This window comes from Aethalodelphis obliquidens, unplaced genomic scaffold, assembly GCF_003676395.1.
Source record: "Aethalodelphis obliquidens isolate GAN/ISIS:26980383/991018 unplaced genomic scaffold, ASM367639v1 scaffold5, whole genome shotgun sequence".
In the NCBI taxonomy this organism is placed as follows: Eukaryota; Metazoa; Chordata; class Mammalia; order Artiodactyla; family Delphinidae; genus Aethalodelphis; species Aethalodelphis obliquidens.
Window position 1 is genome coordinate 13,640,044 of NW_020837949.1, and position 23,975 is coordinate 13,664,018.

Here is a 23,975-nt window from a genome sequence, read left to right on the forward strand (position 1 = left end):
GCCCATTTAAAAAATTATGTTGTTTTTATTATTGATTTTTAGGAGTTTATTGTATATCCTGGACACAAGTTCTTTGTCCTTTGGCATGCATTCATTCATGTATGTACAGATGATATATATTATATATGAGATATATACATATATATAATAGTAAATATTTACCCACAGCCTATGGCTTACCTTTTCATTGTCTTCATGGTGTCTTTTTTTTTTTTTACTTTTTTTCCCTTGAGATATAGTCCGTATGAAAACTGGTGTCTTTTTATGAGCAGAAATTTTTAATTTTGAAGGAGTCCAATTTATAAAATCTTTTTCTTTTATAAATAGAACCTTTTTGTGTGTCCTCTCTAAGAAATCTTTGCCCACTCAAGGTCTTGAAGATACTTTCTTTTTTTTCTAGAAGCTTTTACATTTAGGTAAATGGCCAATCTTGAAATTTTATACATAGTGTAAGGTAAATTAAGGCATTATTTTTCCCCATATTTTTATCTAGTTTTCTTAGCACCATTTCTTGAAACCATAGCTTTTTAATGCTTCCCTTTGAAAATGCATAGAAAGCCAAGAAAATTTTTTAAGACAAAGACCAAAAATAAGGATAAAAAGGGGGAAAAAAAAATATTCAGAGGAAACAATCAATAAGCAAATAAGTCTCTAGCCCAAAACCCAACCATAACTGATACCCTGAAGAGAGAAAAGAGTAAATAGTACCTCCATGAAAAAAGAACAGGAAGCTTTAACAAAGGAACATTCAAAGAAAAAAGAAAAGGAGCTCTTGGAAATTAGAAATAAAATAGAAACAAAATTTAGTAGAATGGTTGGAAGATAAAGTTGGAAAAATCTCTCCCAAAGTTCAAAAAAAAAAAAAAAAAAGACAGAAATAGGACAGAAAAATCAGGTTGTTTTACACAATCACTGTCAAAATAATGTGAGTTCCAGAGAGAGATAACACAGAAAACAAGATTATCAGAAGAATAATCAAAGAAAATGTTTTAGAGTTCAAGGACACACCTTCCCAAATTGAGAACTCTACAGAATGCCTGGTACAGTGAGTGAAAAAAGGCCTATTCAAAGGCACATTTGGTCACATTTTAGAATACATGTCATGAAGTATATCCTAAAAAGCATCAAAGAAGGAAGTATGGGTCATATACAAAGAAATGGGAATGAGAAGAATATCAGATTTCTCAACAGTAACATTACAGACTAGAAGGCAATAAAGCAGACTCTTTAACATTCTGGGATAGGAGGGATGCCAACCTACAGGTCTGCGTTCAGCCACGCTATAAGTCAACTATGATGGTAAAGATGTCAGAGAGGCAAGGTCTCCAACAGTTTACCTCCATGTTCCCTTTCTCAGGAGACTCTTAGAGGATGTTCTGGGAGAGAGTAAATCGAAAAAGGAGGAGCCCTGGAATTCATTCTTCCAGCAAATACTGAGTACCTACTATGTGCTGTGTCCCATCAGGAATCAAAGGCCCTGCCTGCATGGAGCTTAGTAGGAAGAGGCTGGCCGTAAATATTTTAATGACTCAGGAGTAAAGGAGTGCTCTGAAGAAAATAGAGGAGGGGAAAAGGGTAGGGAGTGACAGCCGGAGATGGGGGGGTGGGGATGGCAGCTTTATGTGGTAGAATGGGAGCAGGTCGGGAATGGCCTTTGGTATCATGTGCAGGCCCAGAGTGCAGCTAGTCCAGGATGGAGCAGGAGAATGAAAGGCTCCATATCAGTTGTTGATCTGAAATTCACATTTACCTGGGCATCCTGTGCTTTATCAGGCCTTCCTGTCTCCAAAGAAAAATATAAGGATTGATAAATTACTTAATGTGTTTGAGTGTTTGCATTCTTCTAGTGGGAATTTGGGTATCAATTAGTGATAAATACATAGGAAGCAAAACAGATGGAGATGAGGCAATTATAAACTCAAGGGAAAGTCAAAGGATGTAAAAGAAAGTAAAGGTAATAATAGTATGTTACATGGCACTGGGTTGTAAATAATTTTCATTGAGTCCAATTTAAATACTGAAGGAAGAGAAAGTGTGTGTGCCTTTAGGAGAGGTGTGCAAAGATTAAGACTTTATCTTATATAGTAGGGATTCAATAATGTCTGAAGCTGAAAAACCAAGAAATAACAGTTTAAACATGTTCATTAGACATTTGGAGGCAAATAACTGAAACAACAACAACAACAAAAGCAGCTACAAGAGTTGGAAGTGCTGGGTATATACCCCAAAGAATTGAAAGCAGGGTGCACACACACGTTCATAGCAGCATTATTCACAGCATCGAAAACGTGGAAGCAACCCAGACGCCCATCACAGATGAATGGATGAACAAAATGTGTTATATACATACAGTGGAATATTATTCAGCATTACAAAAGAAGGAAATTCTGACACATGCTACAACATGGATGAACCTTGAAGTTACTGTGTTAAGTGAAATAAGCCAGTCACAAAGGGAGAAATATTATGTGATCCCATTTACATGTAGTTCCTAGAGTAGTCAGATTCATAGAGAAAGTAGAATGGTAGTTGCCTGGGGCTGGGGCTAAGGAGGAGTGGAGTTATTATTATTAATTTTTTTTTTCTTTTTTGCGGTACACGGGCCTCTCACTGTTGTGGCCTCTCCCGCTGCGGAGCACAGGCTCAGCGGCCATGCCTCACGGGCCCAGACGCTCCGCGGCATGTGGGATCTTCCCGGACTGGGGCACGAACCCGTGTCCCCTGCATTGGCAGGCGGACTCGCAACCACTGCGCCACCAGGGAAGCCCGGGAGCTATTATTTAAGAGTTTGAGAGGATTAAAAAGTTCTGGAGACGGATAGTGGTGATGGTTAGACAACAATGTGAAATGCACCTAACGCCACTGAACTGTGGCATTTTACACTTTAAAATGGTAAATTACATATACGTTACGTATAAATTACATATACATATATTATGTGGTCCAAAATTCTGTGTATGTTACTACAATGCTTAAAAACTTGCAAGTTGTTACCTCTGGAGAAAGCGAATCAGATGGGGACGAGTAGACTGCGCTTTTCATGATATGCTTATAGAGTTTTAATTTTTAAAGCTACATAGAGATGTGTGACTTTGGTTTAAAAAGCATCTATTGATTTATGCAATTATGTGTGTGAAAGAATTTCATCCTAGGGAAGAACTGGAAGCAGCCTAAATAATTGCCATTACTATTAGTCAATAGACGATGCCATATCTCTACAGTAGAATGCGGCACAACCTCTAAAGTGACATTGAAAAGCAAGGAAATATGTTCACAGTATATCACGTGGGGGAGAGAAGGGGAAAAGGTCTCAGCAAAGCCGTTCAAGCTTTATCATCTGGTGTTTTTTGTTTATATGATTAAACTGAATGTGTTTTGTTTTCTAGAATATGTTTATGGCTGATGAGTCAGGTTATGTTTGTGGCCTTGTCATAAAAATACCCTGAATTTCATTCTTAAAGGAGGAAAACGGCAAACCAGTTAAATCTCAGGGAATTCCTACTGTATGTCCAGTTTCACGATCCTCAAATGAAGCAGCTTCCCCATACCATTCCCGACGAAGGATGCGGAAACTTCGAGATCATAATGTCCGAACTCCTTCTAACCTAGACATCCTGGAGCTCCACACGAGGGAGGTGCTCAGAAGACTGGAGATGTGTCCCTGGGAAGAGGCAAGCTGCCGTTCCATGGTCACACGGGAGACTTGGTCGTTTCTGAAAGGCCTTCAGAAGGACTATAGAAAGAGAACAGTCCGGCCGTTCTTGTTGTCTGATCTTTGCTTAGTGCTGTAGGGGTCAGCAGTGCTTCTGCTCGTGACAGGGACATGCTTCAGTGTAGAAGTAGGACGAACAGATCTCATCTGTTTGCCGACATGTTTACTGAGTGCTTACCAAGTGCCGCTTGCTCTTCTAGGCTCTGGAGAAGATACCAGAGTGAGCATAACCTAGGTCCCTGCCCTGGTGTAGCTTCCATCCTAGCTCAAGTTGGAAGGATTGAAGTCAGAGGCAGATATTAAAATAATATAATTTCAGATAACAAATGTTATGAAGAAAGAGAGCAGTAGAGCCAGAGAATAAAAGGGCTCGGGTGGCTGGCTGCTTTAGCTAAGGTGGTCAGAGAGCCTCTCAGGTGGGTGCATTTGAATGCCACTTACATAGCAGAAGAAGTCAGATGGATACACAGACTGGAGGAAGAGTATTGCAGGCAGAGGGAAGAGCAAGTGCAGAGGGCCTTTTCCTGGCCCAGCAGCAGCAGCATGGATAACTGTTAGGCTGGGAGTCTGTGAAACCCATGACTGCAGTTTGAGAAGTGATGGCCTAATGGACAAAGGGGAGAAGCAGTGGGGCAGTCATGAGCTCAACGTAGGGCCTTTGTAAAACATGCTAATGACGTGTGGTGAGGTCCATGTCATCCATGATTTTACATCTTAAGTAGAGGATAATTTAAAATGAATAAGATAGCAGTATCTCTTCATTAACATATTTAAAGAAGCTATATAGAAATGAAAACTTCCTTAAATATTTTAAATTTTGTATAATTATAGTTATACTGTTTTAAGCTTTTGTTGTTCTAAACCGCCTTAAACCCATAGCCCTCTAGGAGAAGATTTAACTTATTATAAAAGGTTCTATTTATTATTAAAGAAAACTACTGCCACGAAAAGGAAATATTCTTTATGTATTGAAAACCAGCTACTGTTGTGCCTTTATGTCGCCCGGTGGCCTTTGTTCCCCGTGATAGCAGGGTGGTGACATGTAAATTGCTGGGAGTGCCTGGTGGGAAGACTAGAGATTAGGCCAAAGACAGGGTGACTGGAAAGGACCCAGCAGCTGGCACTTCTGCAGGGAGAAGCCAGGCAAAGAGAATTCAGACACGTGAAGGCAGGACTTCTCCAGCTCTTCAGGTTTTCAGCTCTCTGCAGAGTGAAATGTCCGAATTCACTTGATAGAGATTTCATATTCTGCATTATAGAATGTGTTTTATAGTTAACTGGCCCTACAGAAGGGTGAACTGGGTTCATGCTTTGGTTTTAGGAACCATTTAGTTTTCCTGCCACACCACTGCAAACGCGCTAGCCTCGGAGGCCGCCCAGCGCTCTTCAGCGTGCAAGGCTTGGGGGGGGGGGGGGGGGGGGGTGGTATACAGTTCTTTACTTGTCAAGCTGGTATATTTGAGGGCGGAGGTTAAGTAAGTTCTGTTTTTATACTTTAAGGACATTTTGAGCTCTAAACTGAATGGAAAATTCAACAAACATCTCCAGCCATCTTCCACCGTACCTGAATGGAGAGCGAAAGATAATGATCTCCGGTTACTGCTGACAAATGGAAGGATAATTAAGTATGTGAAGTAGATCAAAGTATCCAACAGATTAGTTTCCAGTGGATTCCCTCTGTTCATTTAATCCCTGGTCCAGACCGTTGCACAGCTGCCTGAAATATGGGGAAAGTGTCTTAGTTCTCTATTTTCTCTGTAAATTAAGGAGGGGTACCGTTTGGCTACATGGTTGCACTGTTTTCTGACTCGATTGTTTTTCCCACTGTATACAGGGATGAGAGACAACCCTTTACAGATCAGAGTCTTTATACAGCAGACAGTGAAAATGAAGAGGATAAGAGAAGGACAAAAAAGGCAAAAGTGAAGATGGAAGAGAGCTCAGGAATAGAGGGGGTGGAGAATGAAGCGTCTCAGAAACCACTTAACAGTATGTTTGTTTTAATGGTCATTTTAAAGGTCTGCTCGTTACCAGTGTGCTAATAATATGTAAAGTAACTTGCTAATTTTTTTTTTTTTTTTAACTTGCTAATTTTAAAGTGCTTAAATCAGTAGTAGGATTACAATTTCTGTGTCCCTGATACTCTTTTGAGAAGTCTGGAGCATTTCTGAGTCGTCTCCCCATCAGAGAAATGCCAGATGTGACCACCAAGTGAGGGGTGGCGTCCAGGGACGGTGGTATTAGTGACGAGGATGTCGCCGTCCAGTGACACCCTCACCTAGTAACAGTTTTTACAAGAGTCACATGAAGCTCATGCATCTTACGGGCCTCTACTCCAAATAGTAAAATAATAAAGTTGCAAGTTTAATCCTATTTCTGAGATAATTTTAGCTAACATACATATGGTTTTCAGAATTAGGAGACATATATAACTGGCTGATCTGAAGCTATTAGCAGTCCGCGTATTGTTTTATTTGATTGCCTGTTGACAAGAAGGCCTCTACTTGGTTATTAATTGGTTATCATCAGTGTGATGAACAGTAACACCTCCTCCTCCTCGAGATCTTTCTTCTTTGAATGAAGTCTTCATTTTCTCAACATTTTTCAGGGCCTCCATATACCCTTCTATCTTAAAAAGGAGTTAAATATTTTAGTACTTGATAAGTAAATGTTCCAGGTGATTAACATTATTTAATCCATGTTGGATACCTCAGTCCTGCTAATTCTGGGTAAGTTTGGTATTGCTGTAGTTGCCGACTCTGCCTTTGTTCTCCTGCCGGCGGGGAGAGGCAGCTAATCAATGGAATTCATCCAACAGTTGTTGAGGAGTGCGACCGGCAAGAGAGAGGCAGGGCTGGAGCCTGCTTCAAGCTTGTTGGATTCACTGTCTACCTGAACGTGTCTTAGGCTTAGGAGAGTTTGTTTTGTTTTGTTTTCTGTTGAGAGAAATAATGCACAACGGAAAGTGAAAAGCATCTTGCAAGCTAATTTTAGTGTTAGAGGTTTTTTTCTGGAAAGAAATATAAAACAGTCAACCCACCCATATAAGGATTATATCACCATATTCAACAAATACCCCAGATGTTTTAAGAATACACGTTAATCTGGACTATCTCAGTTAGGGAGATAGTCCATGGGGGAGGAATGGAATGAAGACAATGAGAGCAGTGAGAAAAGGACAGAGCAGGAGCGGGTGAGGCATCTCACAGAGCTGGACGGGCTTTGGGTGGCACTTTATTCAAATACTAATGACTCTGTTTTTCTCTCATCATTTTCCTTCTCAGGGTTTTTAACAAGTGTGAAATCAGAACTCAGGAATCGATCATCAGAATATTCTGATATTTCTGATTCAGAAGACTCTGGACCTGATTGCACCGCACTGGTACGCCTGGAACGCTTAACTTAAAGTTATGTGACAAAAAGATGAACACCCACTTTCCTTTACCTAGGAGGAAAGTGAATGACAGCTTTCCCAAAGCCTGTCTCTCTGACCTTTGTGGCACAGGGCCTTCTCTGCAGTGGTAATTATACACACACGTCCCATCATGTGACTATTTACATCTGATCGACATAGCTTTTGTCTGATTTTGGAAAGGGTGGAGGGAGATACTCTTCTCATGTTTCTCGTATTTCTCTCATAGGTTATATTTCATTTTGCCTTAAAGAAAACCTGTACTATGTGGGTTTTTTTTAACTAAGGAATTATGTTACTGTAGTTATTAGACATTTTCACTTTTTCATATGAAATACAGAAATAATTCCATGATAATTAAGATTCTCACTTTCCCTAGACGGATAAAGTGTTTCTGGTTAGTTTGTACAGACCTGTTCAGATTTCTTATATAGATTTGCCTCCATTTAATTATCTCAGAAAAATAATTTTACCACTGAAGAGTCTGAAAGTTCAGGTGATGAAAAGAAACAAGAAATTACATCAAACTTTAAGGAAGAATCTAATTTGATGAGGAGCTTCCTTCAAAAGAGCCAGAAGCCGTCTAGGAGCGAAATTCCAGTTAAAAGGTGGGCATGCTGATGATGGTAGTCTTATTATATTGTGATATAAATGATAGGAGAACGTTTGTTGCTTTGTTTTGTTGGGGTTTTTGTTTTGTTTTAAATTTTACCAAAAATTTTATTAGAATTAAAAAGGTTCTTTTTTGCTGATTTGCCCTTTAGGGAGTGTCCTACCTCGACGAGCACAGAGGAAGAAGCTATTCAGGGCATGCTGTCTATGGCAGGGTTGCACTATTCCACGTGTTTACAAAGGCAGATACAAAGCACAGACTGCGGTGGTGAAAGACACTCTCTCCAGGATCCCAGCAGCTGCCGCAGCAGTAACCATGAGGTTAGGCAGCTGTATCGCTGTGATAAGCCAGTGGAAAGTGGTAAGAAACATAAACTATAAGTCTCTGAAAAATAACATATAAGCCCCACCTTAGTAGCCCTGTCATCCTAGTTGAGGTTAGAGATTATGAATAAGAACTGTTTATTGCACATCTTTAGTTGGAAATGGTGTTAAGCCTATTGGCAAAAGAATACATAATGTTGACAAATGTAAGATGCAAGTATAAGAACTCAAAATGTAAATTAATGGATTAAGAGTTGTGTTCACTGGCTGTCACAAGACAGTATTGTTTCCCTTTTATAAGTCGGGTCAGAGTGGAGGGAATGTTTTGGTGTCTTAATTGACGTGCTAAGTTTGAACAATCAACTCTTTTTCCTTTTGTGGAAGCAAGCTTTGAACTGTTACTGCTTGAGGATGTTCTCTCCTACTTGAAAAGGAAGCATTAGGAAAGAGACAAGACTCGGTGGCAGTATCAGTGATGCCACACAGTGTTTTCTTCTGTCTGCCTTTGGTGAAAAATTTTATTTCCCTAAAAATCTGAGGAGGATTGGAGAGAAGATGGTACCACATTAAAACTGAAGTCTGTTGTAGACATTGTGTTCATTCCCACCTAACTGTGTTAACTAAGTACCAGGAGCTTGACATTGATTTCACTTAATTCTCGAAACAACATTTTGGGTGTATGTAATGTAGCTTTAACAGGTAAAGGAAAAAAGACTTAGTGGACTTCACTTGCCCATACTTACATAGCTGTTCAGAGGTTGGAATTTGAACCCAGGACTAGACGGTTTGATCTCAAAATCTTTGCTTATTGTATAAGAGGAAACTGAGGTTTAAAGAGGTTAAGTAACTTGCCTTAAGATGCATGGATAATGGAAGAAGTTATATTCAAATCTGGGTTTGTCTGTCTTTCCACTATACCATTCTGTCTCCCTGTAATCTCTTTGTCCCTTGAAAAGAAAGCTTCTACGGAAACGCTGCCAAATGCAGGCAAACATATGCCTTTATTCTATATGGGAAAATATATTACTTTTAGAGAAAGTATTATTGCACTTGGTTTTACATCTACAGCAGATGGCCATAGAATTTGACCTAGGTCCTCCAGCATCTGGCACAAAATCCTGCCATAGAAAGACAGTCATTGGGAGAATTGAAAGAATTAACATGTTAGATTGAGAGACGGTGACTGTTTTGTTTTTGAGAGGGAAAAGAGTGTGGTGAAAGTATAGGAATAAAGAGTTAGTATATTCATTTCAAAATAAAATGTCAATATAAATTTACTTTCAATTTTAAGTAGCAGGCTAACTTTGTTCTTTATGATCCAGTTTGTGCGAAGATCGTTTAATGAAAGCTTCTCTTTAGGGTATCACGTCAAGACTGAAGATCAAGACTTGAGGAGTTCTTCCTGGATTAAACAATTTGATACAACTTCCAGATTTAATTGTCAGGTATATTCAAGGTTTGAAGCGTTCAGTTCAAATAGATTGTCATTGGCTCCGTTTTGGCTTTCTTTTTTAAGCTGCAACCAGTAATCGACCACTAGACCTGGAGAGCTTAAAAATGACCATTAAACGCACATTTGAACAGCTCTCCATTTTTAGGGATTCTGATATAATGACTGATGAAAGGCTTATGGATAGAATGTGATCTGGAAAAGAACAGTTTATTTAAGAAAACAGTTAAAAACTCCTGGCTGCCAACACCTTTAGGTTATGTCTGGCTAGAATGAAACATGAAAGGAAAAAAAAAGTACCACAAGGATCCTTTTAGTTTCTGACGTTGTTTGTCAGATTTTTTTTTTTAATGTTATTTTATTTATTTTTGGCTGTGTCGGGTCTTAGTTGCGGCGCACAGGATCTTTGTTGAGGCGCGCAGCTTCTCTCTATTTGTGGCGTGTGGGTTTTCTCTCTCTAGTTGTGGCGCGCAGACTCCAGGGCACGTGGGCTCTGTAGTTGTGGCACACAGGCTTAGTTACCCCGTGGCCTGTGGGATCTTAGTGCCCTGACCAGGGATCGAACCCACGTCCCCTGCATTGTAAGGCGGGTTCTTTACCACTGGACCACCAGGGAAGTCCCTGTCAGATATTTTTAGATACTAAATTTCTTTGAGAATTTGATGACAGTTACGGATTCTCTTTCCAGAAAAATGTCCATCATAAATATGACTTGTGCTTACATTTTCTCATGGTCTGTGCCCACCCTCACCCCAGACCATTCGTTGACTCCAGATTAAGAGTCCCTGCTCTAAGAGAAGGCACTTGATGTTTTAGGACCCTGGTGTATGAATGCTTATACCAAACAAAACGAACCCCAAATACCTTTTAAAAAAACCAAAACTTTACCAGTAGCACCATACAAGGAAAGCAGTATGACCTTTTGCTGCAGACCTTGGAAAATGACAGCCGAAGAAAGAATCAGAATTCTCATGGGGCAGAGCGGAGTCCTCAAGCCTCCCCAACCCCAAGCATTCCCTGAGTAGCAGAAATATGGGTAGTTTTTATGTTCTTCGTTTGGCTTATCTGTATTTTCTAAATACTTATCAATTACAGTTATAGTAAGAAAAAGAACCGAGTTATTTTTTCAAGGCAAGTACAAGTTCTCTTCAGGGAAGGATATGCTCCAGGGTCAAAGGTCAGCTAAGAAATCCCTGAACTATTAAGAATTCACTTATTCAGTGTATGATTTTATAGTGCCTCACTGGTTATAAAATTTATAACTCATTAGCATTATAGGATTTAGTATTAAAAGTAAGCTATTATTTAAATCTAATGGTTGTTTTTATAATTGTCTGAAAATAAAGAAGTAGGGGCAGATGATTAGCAAGATCACCTTAGAGAAGATTGAATTTCTATTGACTGTAATCTAGCGAGGTATTAGAAAGGTATGTCAAATCGAACAGCTGTTTCTTCATGCTCAACAGTATTTGTGAGACTATTTTAAAGCAAGTCTGTGTTGAATGCTGTTTTTAAAACTTACTTGACTGTTACAGAATCAGAAATTCATTTTAATACACACACACACACACTTAAAACTAGCTTCGTGAGACATCACATCTGCAGCATGCTCTTTTCGAGTTTACCTTTCCTTCTCTTTTTAATTCTGGTCAGGACCCTCTCTGTTTTGATTTCAAGACCCACCAGTCATCTGTCTATCTATCTATCTATCTATCTGTCTGTCTGTCTATCTATCTATGTTTTCTTCTCGACTTAAATTATGAGGCATCTTCAAGACTTGAATCCTTCAGCAATTCTAGGTTTTGGAATGAGATGGCCCTCAGGAGGGGTGGTTTTCTGAGGCTACTACATGTTAAGAAAACCCAAGTTCAGTAATCTATTTCTTCTCTCCCTTGAATTGTTAGTGCATAGAGAGGTTAAATACTGTACTTATCTTAAAGGAACCCTAAAAATTCGACCTTATTTCCTTCCTTCTTTTTTAGGATCTAAGTAGAGGCCAGAAATGCATCAGAAAGGAAGTTTCATCAGAAATCAGTCAGAAGGTACAAAGTAGGAATTCTGTGGACAGCAGTGGCTCAAGCCCTCAGAATGGAAAGTATATGCAGAGTTCAAGCTTGATGTCAGGGGCATGCCAGATAAGTAATGGCAGTGCAAGCCCAGAAAGGCCTGTTGGTGAAACTTCCTTTTCAGTGCCCCTTCACCCCACCAAGAGACCTGCATCAAATCCACCACCTATCAGCAACCAGGCAACAAAAGGTAACTGCTGCATGCGTGCGGGTTAAGTCCATTTCTGACTGTGTATGTTGGTGACAGTAGCAGTTTAGATAGACATCGTCTGTACCCTCACGTTGCTCACAGCCTGCTGCGTCACAGACAGCGCAGCGATAGCAGAGCGTGCACAGGTTCCTATGGGGACAGAGAAGCAGGATACCTCAGTCAACCCCGAGGAGCAGGAGGGGCTTCCTGGAGGGGGAGGTAGATCCTGGAGAGGCTGACAGTGGGTTAGCCATGCTGAGGTGGGGGAAGGGACAGGGTAGACAGCACCGAAGGCAGAGGAGACAGTGTGACCCACAGGACAACGGGGAGAAACGGCACGGGGTTATGTATGAAACTGCCCTCAGTTTCATTGCTGAAGCACAGTTTGAGGCAGGATCGGGTAAGAGCTCGTGCTGAAGAGATAGGCAGGGATCAGAGCGTGGGAGGTCTCCCAAGTCTTAGTGAAGGAGGTTGGCCCTTCCCTCTCACATGATGAGGTGGAAGAGTTTTAAGCAGTGGAATTCCAGAAGTGTGACCCTACTCATTCAAAACACCGAAAAGCCTTTGCCTACCGTGTCGCCCTCGTTTAAATCTTCCCGGTGCTGTCACCTGTAATTTTCATTGTTATTTATGCTGTTGTTGGTGTTCTGTATGTTACAGGTAAACGTCCAAAAAAAGGAATGGCAACAGCCAAACAACGTCTCGGGAAGATCCTTAAATTGAACAGAAATGGCCACGCACGTTTCTTTGTGTGACGGAGCTGCGGTTGTGGTCACTCTTCCTTTCGGAGACCGGTCTCGGGGTACGGGAGCCTGGAGCTTCCGCGCGCCCCCGCTGAAGCAGTTTGCATGTACCGTAGGGAACACTGCCTGAAGAACAAAATGAACCTGATGCTGCATTTTCACTGTGCCACACCCACTCAGCAATAACCATTTTGGACCTGGTGGGGAGAGGAAGAAGGAGGGTAGAACCTTAAAAAGAGACCTTGAACTGGAAAGGGTCTCTTGTCAGGGCTTGAATTTCATTTTGTTGTTGGTAGTGTTTTGATTTGTTTTCTGTGGTAGGGTAAAGAATTATCAATAATTTATTTAACAGATTTTTTTTTAAAGTTAACAGCTTTTAAATTCTTTCTTTTTTAAAGCTATTTATTTGGAAGATTTCTGGAGAAATATCTCACTAATTTAGATTTAAGAATGTGAAGGTTTTTAAATTATTTTTGATAGTGTGTGTGTTACATGTGGGGAAGAGCCACGGTAACAGTAACTAGTCTGGACTCTTAAATTTGCTATTCAGGTTAAAGTCTTAAACAGGGATTTGATGCATTAATTATTTTAAATTAAGATGTATATGAAAATCATTTTATTTTATATAATTCATGTGTTTTTTATAAGCTATTAGCTTCGCTTTTGCTAACATCCAAGGTGCATACTGTTATCCAGGTCGATTACCTATATCCCACCTTCCGTCTGCACTCCCCATCATTTCATAACGACACAAGACTCTTCTCTTTGCAGGGAAATACTTTCATAGCCAATGTGTAAGAACTACATAGAAGACCCCACATGTCTCATTTCATTTGACATTGCAGTTTTCTTCTAAATAGAAAAATAGGCTTCTTGCATTTTCATTTTTTGCTGATGATATCTGGGTCCCAAAGAGTACAGCTTTAATATCTTTTTCCTACTTGTGGGAAAAGTATTATAAGTTTGGTTAAATTGTCATGTTTGTAGTTTTTCAAATACATTTGTAACTACAGAGGGCCTTCTTCATACTACTGGTATTGGAGGGCAGGACCAACACCTGCCACAGAGGTTATATTTTATGACGCTTTTATTCTGTATACCTAATTTGTTGGAAAATATGAAATATGGTTTGACTTAGAATATTCAAATCTGCATAATAAGCCGTAATATAATAAGACTATACTATATTAAGTTGTATAGAAGCAAGCATGTTGGAGTAGATGATTTGGGGGTGTGTGTGTGTGTGTGTGTGTGTGTTTAGTTTTTTATTTCTTAACCTTCTAAAGAATTATTTAAGATACGTATTTGGAGTAAAATGGGTGCTTTTTGCAGTTTCTTCCATCTATCCTAACTTAACCAGTGCATAGTGAGGTTAAGTATCTGGTTGAGCTTTAAGGAATCATTTCTCTCCTTTGTGCACAACTTTTACTAAGTGCCAGTTTTCAGTTGCTTGCAATAGCTTATATTTTCCTTTTCCTCCCCCCATGACATAAAAACAAGTGATTTCTGCGGGGGGGGGGGGGGGGGGGGGGGGGGGATTTTTCCCCTTTGTTCAAAAAGAGGGCTTTTTAAAATTTCCTAAAAAAAAAAATAAGGGAAATTGGATAAAATTTATTTTTATGGAGAAGAAATACGGCCATATTATGGGTTTGTCTTTTTTTTTTTTTTACTCAGCAAGGTAGCAGGACTTTCCCTTCTGTATTAAGTATCACTTGAAGAGCTAAGAAAAAAAAAGTCTATACCATTATCTTTCATGGTCACATTCAAATGTGTATTTTCAAAGAGAAATATTTCTTACTCTGCCTCCGTTCCAATATTTCATGGAATATATATGAAATATCTTACAAATGAGCCTTTTTGGTCCAAGTGACTGGACCACTGTCTGGGTCTTATCTGGGTGTCAGGGAGAAGAATTTTTATGGGAGTACTAAATGTCTATAATAGGCCTACTTAAACTCTGTACGCTATGCCCAAACTAGGTAGAGATAGGTACAGTCAGTCATTTGTTGGTCATCAGAGCTCAAGACGTCAAAAATGTAGGTCTGCCTGTTTCTCCCACCTTCCCCACACAATATATTACTGTGATGTTTTGGTTTTCTGTAGACACCATTTTAGGGTTAAAATACACATGTTTTGGTGTTAGTTTAAGCATTGAGAATTATAATTTCTTTTTCCAGCTACATTATGATTTGGGTTCTTTTGTTGCCTTTACATTTTTCACAGCTCTGAGTATTTTTAATAACCTTTTTTTTTCTTAGCTATAAAAATGAAAATAAATAATTTATTTTTATGAATTAAAATTGTAGCCAGTATCTGCCCTGTGTACTTAGGCTGGTAAATACTAATTTTAAGTAGCCAGTATGTTGAACTTTTAAGTGAAGGAACTGTGGATTCATTTCTGGCAGTGTTAGCCCATTAACTGGCTAAGTTCAAAAAACTTTCAGTAACATGAAATAACCACTAAAACAGAATACAAGTAATCTTTTTGTGTATTGGTAAAAATCCAGCCACTGATCCAGTGACTTCCTTGTCAAACCTCTTGTAAAATCACTGGCTGTGATGCATCCCTTTATCTTGTGGAAATGACAGAAGTTTGAAGTAACAGCATCTGGACTCGACTGCAATAGACAGCCTTTCCCTCAGTCTCATTTATTATGTGTTGTATAGACCCTGCAACCTAGGAAGACACCGGTGGTGGCATTTAGCTAGTTATAAGCAAACACAAATTATGTCAAACACTTACGATTTAACATATGCAATTTTAAGTGTAGTAGTAGGTAATCATTTTCCTGTATTGATTCAAATAAGTGACTTCTGTTAACCTGGGATCCCCTGTACTGTAATTCATAACGTCACATAATATTACGCTCTCCAGTATTGATTAACGGTGTAAACTGTACAAAGCTGGCAGTTTATAATAGTTCAACACCTAGAAATACTTTGAACTTCATAAGTATCAGTTAATTTTTAAAGCATACAGAATTGAAAATTCTGACCGAAACCATCTTATAAACTCAGAAAAGCCCATCTTTATCACTACTTAGCACTGAATACTGCTTTATTTTTTTTGCTCTATTTTTTAATAATCCTAGTTATTGCCTTTTTAATGAACTCTACTGTATTTATTCATATGAGATCAGCAGGTATTTATCAGACATCTACTATGTGCCCAGCACTACTTAGTACTGTGGGGGGCATATAAAGTTGAAGCTGTATTGTTTGCTCTTGAAGGTATCTTCTCCAGGAAATAAGCAGTATTATTTTCACTTCTAAGCAAACTTAAGCAAGAGGGCCCATTCATAAAACAAAACTTTATTAGTTTTAACAGAGATACACTATACAACTGTAGAGGTAGAAGTAAAAAAAAAGTTTTTTTATATTTTCAAAATTCGAAAAACATTTCAAAAGTTAATAATTAAATGTTCGTAATCATAGGGGCATGTTATAGCATGAAAGGGAGCAAAAGACCTCGGTGTTTGTCCAAGTTCTGCCCTTTATGTTTCAGCTGTGTGACCTTGAAGAAGTCATTTATTCTTTCTGAGTCTTAGTTTTTGCATTTGTAAATTTGGATCAAAATGCAGTTAAGAAAAACACAGAAAAGCATTCCTTAATCTATTAACACTTCATATTTGCAGAGGATTTATCATTATTTAAGTTACAGCTGACAACAAATGCACATTTATATGCTTTTTTTTTTTTTTTTTAGCGGTACGCGGGCCTCTAACTCTTGTGGCCTCTCCCGTTGCGGAGCACAGGCTCCGGACGCTCAGGCTCAGCGGCCATGGCTCACGGGCCCAGCCGCTCTGCGGCATGTGGGATCTTCCCAAACCGGGGCACGAACCCGTGTCCCCTGCATCAGCAGGCGGACTCTCAACCACTGTGCCACCAGGGAAGCCCTATATGCATTTTTAAATGAAAACTGCTGTTACTCATAAAATTTGCTTCATATCAAATATATGCCCAGAACTTGCTATCTAAAAAATCTGAAGAATCTCTAACAAGATGCTGAATTAAAGTCAAAATCAGTGCATGAAGTGAAAGAAAAAGGAATGAGATACTTTATGGATAAGAGTGAGAATGTTTATCCTCAAGTAATCATTAAGATGATTTAAAGTAATTAAAAGATAATTTTAGGTTTTTCTCAAAGAGTACTGCTTCATAGATTCTGCATACTCTTCAGGGCACTAGCATAAGGTAAAATAAGTCATGGAATGAAAATGATTTAACAACCATCCATGGTACTAGAGCAGGAAAATAAGATGGTAGATAGATGGGGATCAGCAAAGACAGCTCTGAGTTGGCCAACCATGGCTCGTTGGGTAGAGAGAGAAACAAACCACTGTAGTGTAGGGAGACTCGGCCAGATTCTGCTTTTTTCAAGAAATGCTCTTTATAGTGATTAGTCAACTCCCCAAAGAGCTGATGAATAATTGTATGGCCCAGTATACTACTGCCAGAAGTAGCTATTGCAGTATGTAAGCATTTTATGATTTCATATTAAGAGATGAGGGTTTTATATAAATTTGAAATTTTTTCAAAAGTTCGTTTTTCACGTTAATTATTAAGCTAATTGCTTCCTCCAAAAAGAGAAGTTAAAGATCACCAGTCATTTTCAGATGCCGTAGACCTTCATCTAAAGCAGTTTTGAGAAGGTTGAACATCAGATCTTTAGCTTAAGAAGAGAGACAAATGAAACCCAGCGAGGGCAGTGACTCGCCTGGGGTCACAGTGGATCCCAAACCTCTAGTACTTTGCTTCCTACAACAGCCCCTGTTCTGTGACACTGTGAGGCCTCTGCTCATCCTGTGGCGGGTGATGTTGATACACTTTCTAGAAGCCAGGTGGAAAGAAAGGGGAAGAAGTCACATACTACTCACTACATTGCTGTTGAACGTAATGTAATTTTAATAATGGAGCCTTACTAAAAGCCCTTCCGTTATTTTTGCTTTTTTTTTTTCAGTGAACGTCATGCCGTAAGTCAAATATTTGCTATCCCTTACATACAAATTTTTTAAGTTAAGGACGTTAAGAAGCAAATGCCTGTTTTCAAAGCAATTAGCTTATTGTGACTGTGGTTTTATTCTGTTATGGTGGGGTTTTTTCCCCTTTAATGGGTATGGGAAAATAATACTCATTAAGCTGCATTCTACCCCTTAGAGTCTCCCTCTCACCCTTCCTGTCCTTCCTCGTGTCCTGAAGCTTTGTCTTAACAAGCGCAACATTACATTTTCTTTGTTAAAGCCTTTTTGAAACTGTATTCAGTGATTCTTCCAACAAGTTTATCTGCTCTGCACTATTTCACTAATAAACCCTGGCTACCACGTAGCCCCTGACCTCCAAGTAGCTTACCTATGCAAGACCTGTGACATCCTGAATTCACTTTTCTTTATTTCAGAAAGCACCCCTAAATGGAACTTAATCAAAGATAAACCTTGTCTCCACCCAGTTTTATTTTGGCCATTTCCTATTCAAAATGTCAGCTATTTTCCCCCAAGATTTTTCACCAAAACAGTGATCATAAGTGCTGGAATAGATACTATTTTGCAGGAATAAAATAACCCAGAAATACTCTTATATTTCTTTGGTGGATTTTGGTTGGTAACTGTTACCAGCAGGAGGTGTAATGTATAATGAGGAGTTGATTCCTTGCTTAGAATCATTTCTTCCCTCTAAGAGTCATAGGATTCACCTTTTATTTTTACAAAGCATACATGTAACTTCCACGTTATAGTCAGGGACCTGAGGTGTAACTTGCTAAGTGAACCCCAAGGTTATTTTATCTTGCAAAAGAAACCTAAACCAAACTAAGGGCCTTACATTTATGGTTTAGACTGAATCAAAAGCTGTAACCTCAGTTTTTCCGAAAACAGCTTCTGACTGCAAAGCAAGTCGTGCAGTTGTTAGGTATGAAATAGCACTGATCAGGAAATGCACATGCGTCTGGGCAGACTGCATTTCCTTCCGAAAAGACTTTTCTACTTTTAATATAAATTAAGCCATAACAGTTTCATGCTGTGGAAAGAGGGTGAAAAGGTTCATTTTAATGAGATTATATGATATGAACTTTCACATTTACTGTGAAATGTCGAACTTTGCCAGTGCTTCAGCAGGTTTGTTTGATTTTGGGGGGGGGGGGGGGAGGGTAAAGGGTGGTGACAGGGAGGGGTAGTATTGGTTTTAGGGGGTTTAAATCTGTGAAATTTGAAAAGGGACAGTTGTTGGCTATGGTATTTACTAGTTTTGTAGTAATGTTTTGCTAGCCTGACTGACTTTCCTGAGCTGATTTTCATGCCCATGGTCCCAGGTGACTGTTAGCCTTTCTCGTTCGGGGTGTCTGCAGAGTAGTGTCTTGTTGTGTGGATAGGCGGTCAGTGTGTGTGCACATGTGTGTCCTTTGGATAGAGAAGCACACTGTGTGACGACAGAGTGAAGTGTGGCTGGGAAGTGGGATGCTGAAGCTTTAAGAGCATTTTTTTTCGATTCATAACAGTATTTCCCATCTTTTGCCTGCAGGCAGGGAAAGTGTACAGTATTTATTTTGTTTCTGTTTTAAATTTGTAAGTTTTTAAGTAGCTTACATTGGTTATTATAGGGGAGGACAAGTGACTTGTTTAAAGTTGTATTTGGTATTCCTACTTTCCAATTTCTGTACTTTAAAATATTGAAATTAAAATTGGTATTAATTCTGTTCTGATTTTTTTTTTAGCACTCGGTGTATTTTTTGCTTATTTTGTTTGAAAGCATAAATGTTGAAAGTTATATAAAATGTGTCTTTGAAAGAAAAAAATCTGAATTCTATATCCAGCTCTGACTTTCTGTTCCCTTTTTCTGCTTATTGAGTCTTGGGAGAATTATTTAAGAATGTGAAAAACTGTGTCAAACTTATGCTCCTTACGAGTTCTGAAGGTTTCAACGTAAAAAGTAATGCGTCTTATTGCTTTATGGGATGCGCTGCTGGGGAAGCAGTTGCTGAAACAGAGGAACACAGGGGTGACTGGGGAGAAAAGGCTGCTCTGTGGCCACGGGTGCGGGTGCTTCCCGACGGTCACTTAAGAGCCTTCGTTGTCCCCAGCCTGGGCCCCCCCGCAGACGTTTCCTGAGCACCTGCAGAGTCCCGGGCCCAGCTCTAGTGCCAGAGCTACAGGGTGAACAAACAGCCCCAGTTCTCAGGGAGCTTCTGTGGCTGTGAAAGGCGAGGGAGGGCGAGGCGCCCTGGGCCTGGCTGCCTCGTGCAGGTGAGGGCAGAAGTGCAAGTTTACCGAGGAGGACCAGGGGCCTTCTGGACACGGTGCTCTGGGGGCTCCCAGCTCCAGGCCTGGGGGGATCTGAGTGTGCCGGTACAGAAGACCCAGGAAGCAGGACCAGTGGGAGCGGCGCTTCAGGGCGGAAGAGGGGCCTGCGAAGGGAGCGGGGAGGAGCAGCCCGAGTGGCGCTGGTTTCTGGAAGGCAAGGCAACCGAAGGGCCTGAGGCCTCAGCTCTTTCACTGCCCAATACCTGCAAGAGCGTAGGGGGTGCAGAGGGCACACACCTCAACAGCCTCACAGGAGTGCTACCCAGGGCACGTTTACACCTCCCCTTTCTACTTCCTGGCCTGCTTTCGTCCAGCTGATGGAAACCCGGATCTGAACAAATCTGTTCTTTGGTAAAAATCCGCATACTGTCTGTAATGAAGGGGTGTTGACCCTTCATTAAGCTCGTCTGTTAGAATTGATGATCAGGACGTGCTGTCCTTAGACTTTAGCCGGATTTCCGTGTTTCTGCCAAGCAGTGAGATGGTGAGATACACCAGTAGGGATGCGGGGCGTCGGAGAGTGCGGGAGGGGTGGCGTCTTAAGTCCTATGCAGGCAGGCAGGGTTTGGAAGAGGAGCCCTCGGTATCTTTGCTTGAGTCCTCACTGTGGACCACGCATATTTTCCTTTCTTCCTCACAGCAGCCCAACGAGCCAGGTGCTGTCCTTCCCATCCTGCAGATGGAACCGAGGCCAGAGGGTAAATGACGTGTCCGGGTTCACACTGCTAATGAGTAGGACTGAGACTGTAATCAAAGCCCAACTCTAAAGGCCATGTTATTTCTCTGCTTATTTTCAATTAATGTGTACTTTCAGTTATTGAAAAGGAATAGATGGTCTTTAGGAAAGGTTTTGTTCAAAAATTGTCTTTGTAGGCACCCATTCTGAATCAAAAATGTATTTTCCTACAGACGTTTCCTGTCACTCAACTAAAGTTTTGAGTCTGTACTTCCCCAGGAGCTGGGCACACATGAAAGAGTGCCGTTTCTCTTCCAGGACCTCACCTTCTAGTGAAGTTCGGGCTGTACACAAGGGACACGTGACACATGAACCGAGCATGAATTCCCACGGTTGCGGTCCCCAGGGTCTGCACAGAGGCCGTGCCTGTGCACCCTCCGCGGGCCTGCGCAGCCCCTGCGGGATGCAAGGATACGGGGATGTGCTGATGCCTCCCGCGCTGCCCCTTGGCCCTGGTGAGTGGCTCGGCCCAGGTGAGGAAGGAGAAAGAGAAAAACGGTTCTGGGTTCTGCCGGCGCGAACGCCTTCCGGACCCTGGCTCCTCTCTCACCCCCACTCCCATCCACGTCTGTCTCCTCATCTTCATTCGCTTTCGGGCTCCCCCATCTCCCCTTCCTTGCCGGGCTCTTCCCACCCTCGGTCCCAGAAATACTCTTTAGGCTTTTTGAAGGGCTAATTCTGAAGTTTCGTAGATTCCCATTCCTTCCATGCCAGAGCTGGAGAACAATAAAGGGCCTAAAAATAGACAGTAATATGTGTAAATTTCCTAAGTTTTTCTAAGGCAAATATAACCTGGGACAAAAGATTCACAAGAATAGTAAGAAATAGTATTTGACCTTTCCCTACGCATTTATTCTAGAAGCTTCCATACCTAGGGAACTTGAGATACATTTCAGGTTCTGGAATAATGCACACCAAGTTAGTGGTGGCCGGTGACCTCTGGGGACTGGGAATAGGGATGGGGAGATCACTGAGGCTGGGAACTTGCACACACTTTGGTTTAATGATTTTTGTTTTCTAATTCAAATAAAGTATCAAATCTATAATTAAAAAAGACAAATGTGTTCTACCACAGGGTATGGATTGGCTGCCCTAAGGAGGCTAATTGTACCATGGTACACATTCACACCCATCAGAAGTCAGGCCCTGCTGCTCCCTGGGGTTCTGCACTGGTGACCTAGCAGGGCTGGGCTGGGTCAGGATGCTGCACGGGACACAGCAGGTCACCAGGGGGGAAACCCTCCCTCCTCCCCAGCTCTCAGCCTTGTCCGTGCTCCCATCGCTGTGCTTCTCACTCAGCAGTGTCCCTTGTTTTGTCTGAACAACCAGCCTGCGTTTAGGCCTAGGACTACATGTATTACTCTCCTGTCATCAGCACCTCCCCAGAGTTTGGCATAAATCTCACTAAAAATACATTGAATAGACACATGAACAAACACAGATAGTCCTCATTTTCATGATTCCCTCCCCCAATCCCTCCCTCCCTTAGAACCTGAAACAAAACTTTATGGTAATGCTTTGCAAACTTTACTGTATATAGGTGTGACTTGATTTGAAAATACAGATTATACTAATGGTTATTGTGTAGAACTACAAAACAGATTAATTAGGTTAAGAAAGGATTTTTTTTTTTTTTTCCTACCAAGAGGAAAGGAAAACGTGCTTCCTGAAGGAGTTACTGGATTCCACGGAGCAGTATTTTCAGAGCTTTGAGGCAGGACCCTTCATGGGTGCTGCTTGCTGTGCTTTAACTCCTGGGCAGGGTGATGATAAGGGAAGGGATTGCTGTGTACTCCCCTCCTACCCAGAGACCGGCTCTGTGTAAGGCAGGGTATTGGGAGGGCAGTGTTGTCAAGCCACACAACAACAAAGTCCTGTTATACGGTTGCTCAGACAATGAGACTCCCACTTCCCCATGATACACACTAAAGAGGGGTCATGCAGTGACTGTTCCCAGAACAACTGAGGTTTGCCCACGGTGACTGCTACTTCCCACAAACAGTAGAAGGACCTTTCAAAACAGGCTCAGTCCCTATAAAAGGATTTAATTGCCTCATAAGCAAGTCTCTACTATGTTTCAAGTCACCACTCACCATCTTCTATCCTCCCAACTCTTTTACCTTCTGTGTCTTCACTGTCATTTGTGTAATTTGTATTATTGTCTTTATTTATTTATTGTCTTTATCACGTGTCATGTATTCCCCCAGGTTTTCATTCCTGCAATGGTTTTTTTGGTCTAACTTGGATGTCCAACCCCTGATCTTTCCCACTATCTCTTACACTCCCTTCACCTTCGCTCTCCTTCCAACCCAGATTGGTTTCCATGATCTATTAAGACAGTTTCCCCTTTGCAAAGGCCCTCTACAACTTGTCCTGATCTCCCTCCAAGTTGTTCTCAAAAGGTAAAACCCCAATCCAAGTTGAACCCAACTTCCCTGCAACTCAGAAGCAACTAATCTCTGCTGGAAAAAAAACCAATCGCATAACCAGGTTGACTGGTTTAAGTTTAAATTTATGATCCTCAGACTTACATGGGACTTAATATTGTCTAGCACGCCTGTGTTTTTGTGGGAAACTTGCTCTTCCATTCTCTGAAACAAGCTACGATCCCGGGCTGACATCTTCTCCCTCCCTGGTCTCCACTCTAGCCCCACTTGCAGCTGAGAATCCTTCTTCACATCTCACTTGGAAAATAGAAGCCTGAATTAGTTTCCCGGGCTGCAAGAACGAATTACCACAAACTGGGCTTAACACAACAGAAATCTATTCTCTCACAGTTCTGGAGGCTAGAATCTGAAATCAAGATGTCGGCTGGGCTGTGCTTCCTCTGAAGGCTCCAAAGAATCCTTCCTTGCCTCTTCCTAGCTTCTAGTGACTGGTGGCAGTCCTTAGCCTTCCTGGATTTGTAGGCATCATTACAATCTATGCCTCCATTGCTATATTGTAAGCAGATAAGGTAGGGGATCCCTGGAGAAAGAAAACCAGGCATGGCTTTCTTTTTTTTTTTTGGCCACACTGTGTGGCATACGGGATCTCAGTTCCCCGAACAGGGATTGAACCCGTGCCTGCTGCACTGGGAGTGTGGAGTCTTAACCACTGGACTGCAAGGGAAGTCCCATGGCATGGCTTTCTTGACACGAGAGAAACCATTTTAGGCCTAAGCCATTTTGAGATCTAGGCCTGGACACAATGCTTGCCCTTGAACAGGTCTCAGTAATTATGGTCTTAAGGGAACAAAAGAACGAACTGTCATTAGGCAAGAGAAGTAACAAGAGCAAAGATAACAAATCAGTTGTAAAGACTCCCAGTTCTGTTTCAATGGTAAAGACTAGTCTGAAGCACTTACTTGAGCTGTTTTGCAGAATTTAAACCCCCCTCAGGTGCTCAACCACCAGATAAACTGGAACCTAAGGGATGATACTGTTGACTTTTCTGAAC

The 23,975-nt window shown here is 41.0% G+C and overlaps 1 protein-coding gene across 3 annotated transcripts in view; it reads left to right on the top strand.

Annotated features, from left to right (window-relative positions):
- KDM7A (lysine demethylase 7A) overlaps positions 1-23,515 on the top strand; it is a 63,488-nt gene extending 39,973 nt beyond the window's left edge. For 2 of the 3 annotated variants that reach the window (XM_027101740.1, XM_027101741.1), the window contains 9 exons: positions 3,462-3,671; positions 5,213-5,337; positions 5,547-5,701; positions 6,997-7,094; positions 7,584-7,732; positions 7,889-8,097; positions 9,420-9,505; positions 11,493-11,766; positions 12,427-13,123. In XM_027101740.1, coding sequence (XP_026957541.1) covers positions 3,462-3,671; positions 5,213-5,337; positions 5,547-5,701; positions 6,997-7,094; positions 7,584-7,732; positions 7,889-8,097; positions 9,420-9,505; positions 11,493-11,766; positions 12,427-12,521 — 1,401 coding nt within the window. In that variant the 3' untranslated portion in view covers positions 12,522-13,123. Of the gene's footprint in view, positions 1-3,461; positions 3,672-5,212; positions 5,338-5,546; positions 5,702-6,996; positions 7,095-7,583; positions 7,733-7,888; positions 8,098-9,419; positions 9,506-11,492; positions 11,767-12,426; positions 13,124-20,795 lie in introns of those variants that run through there. The other variant, XR_003431858.1, reaches the window with a different exon arrangement.
- Positions 23,516-23,975: the final 460 nt, after the last annotated feature.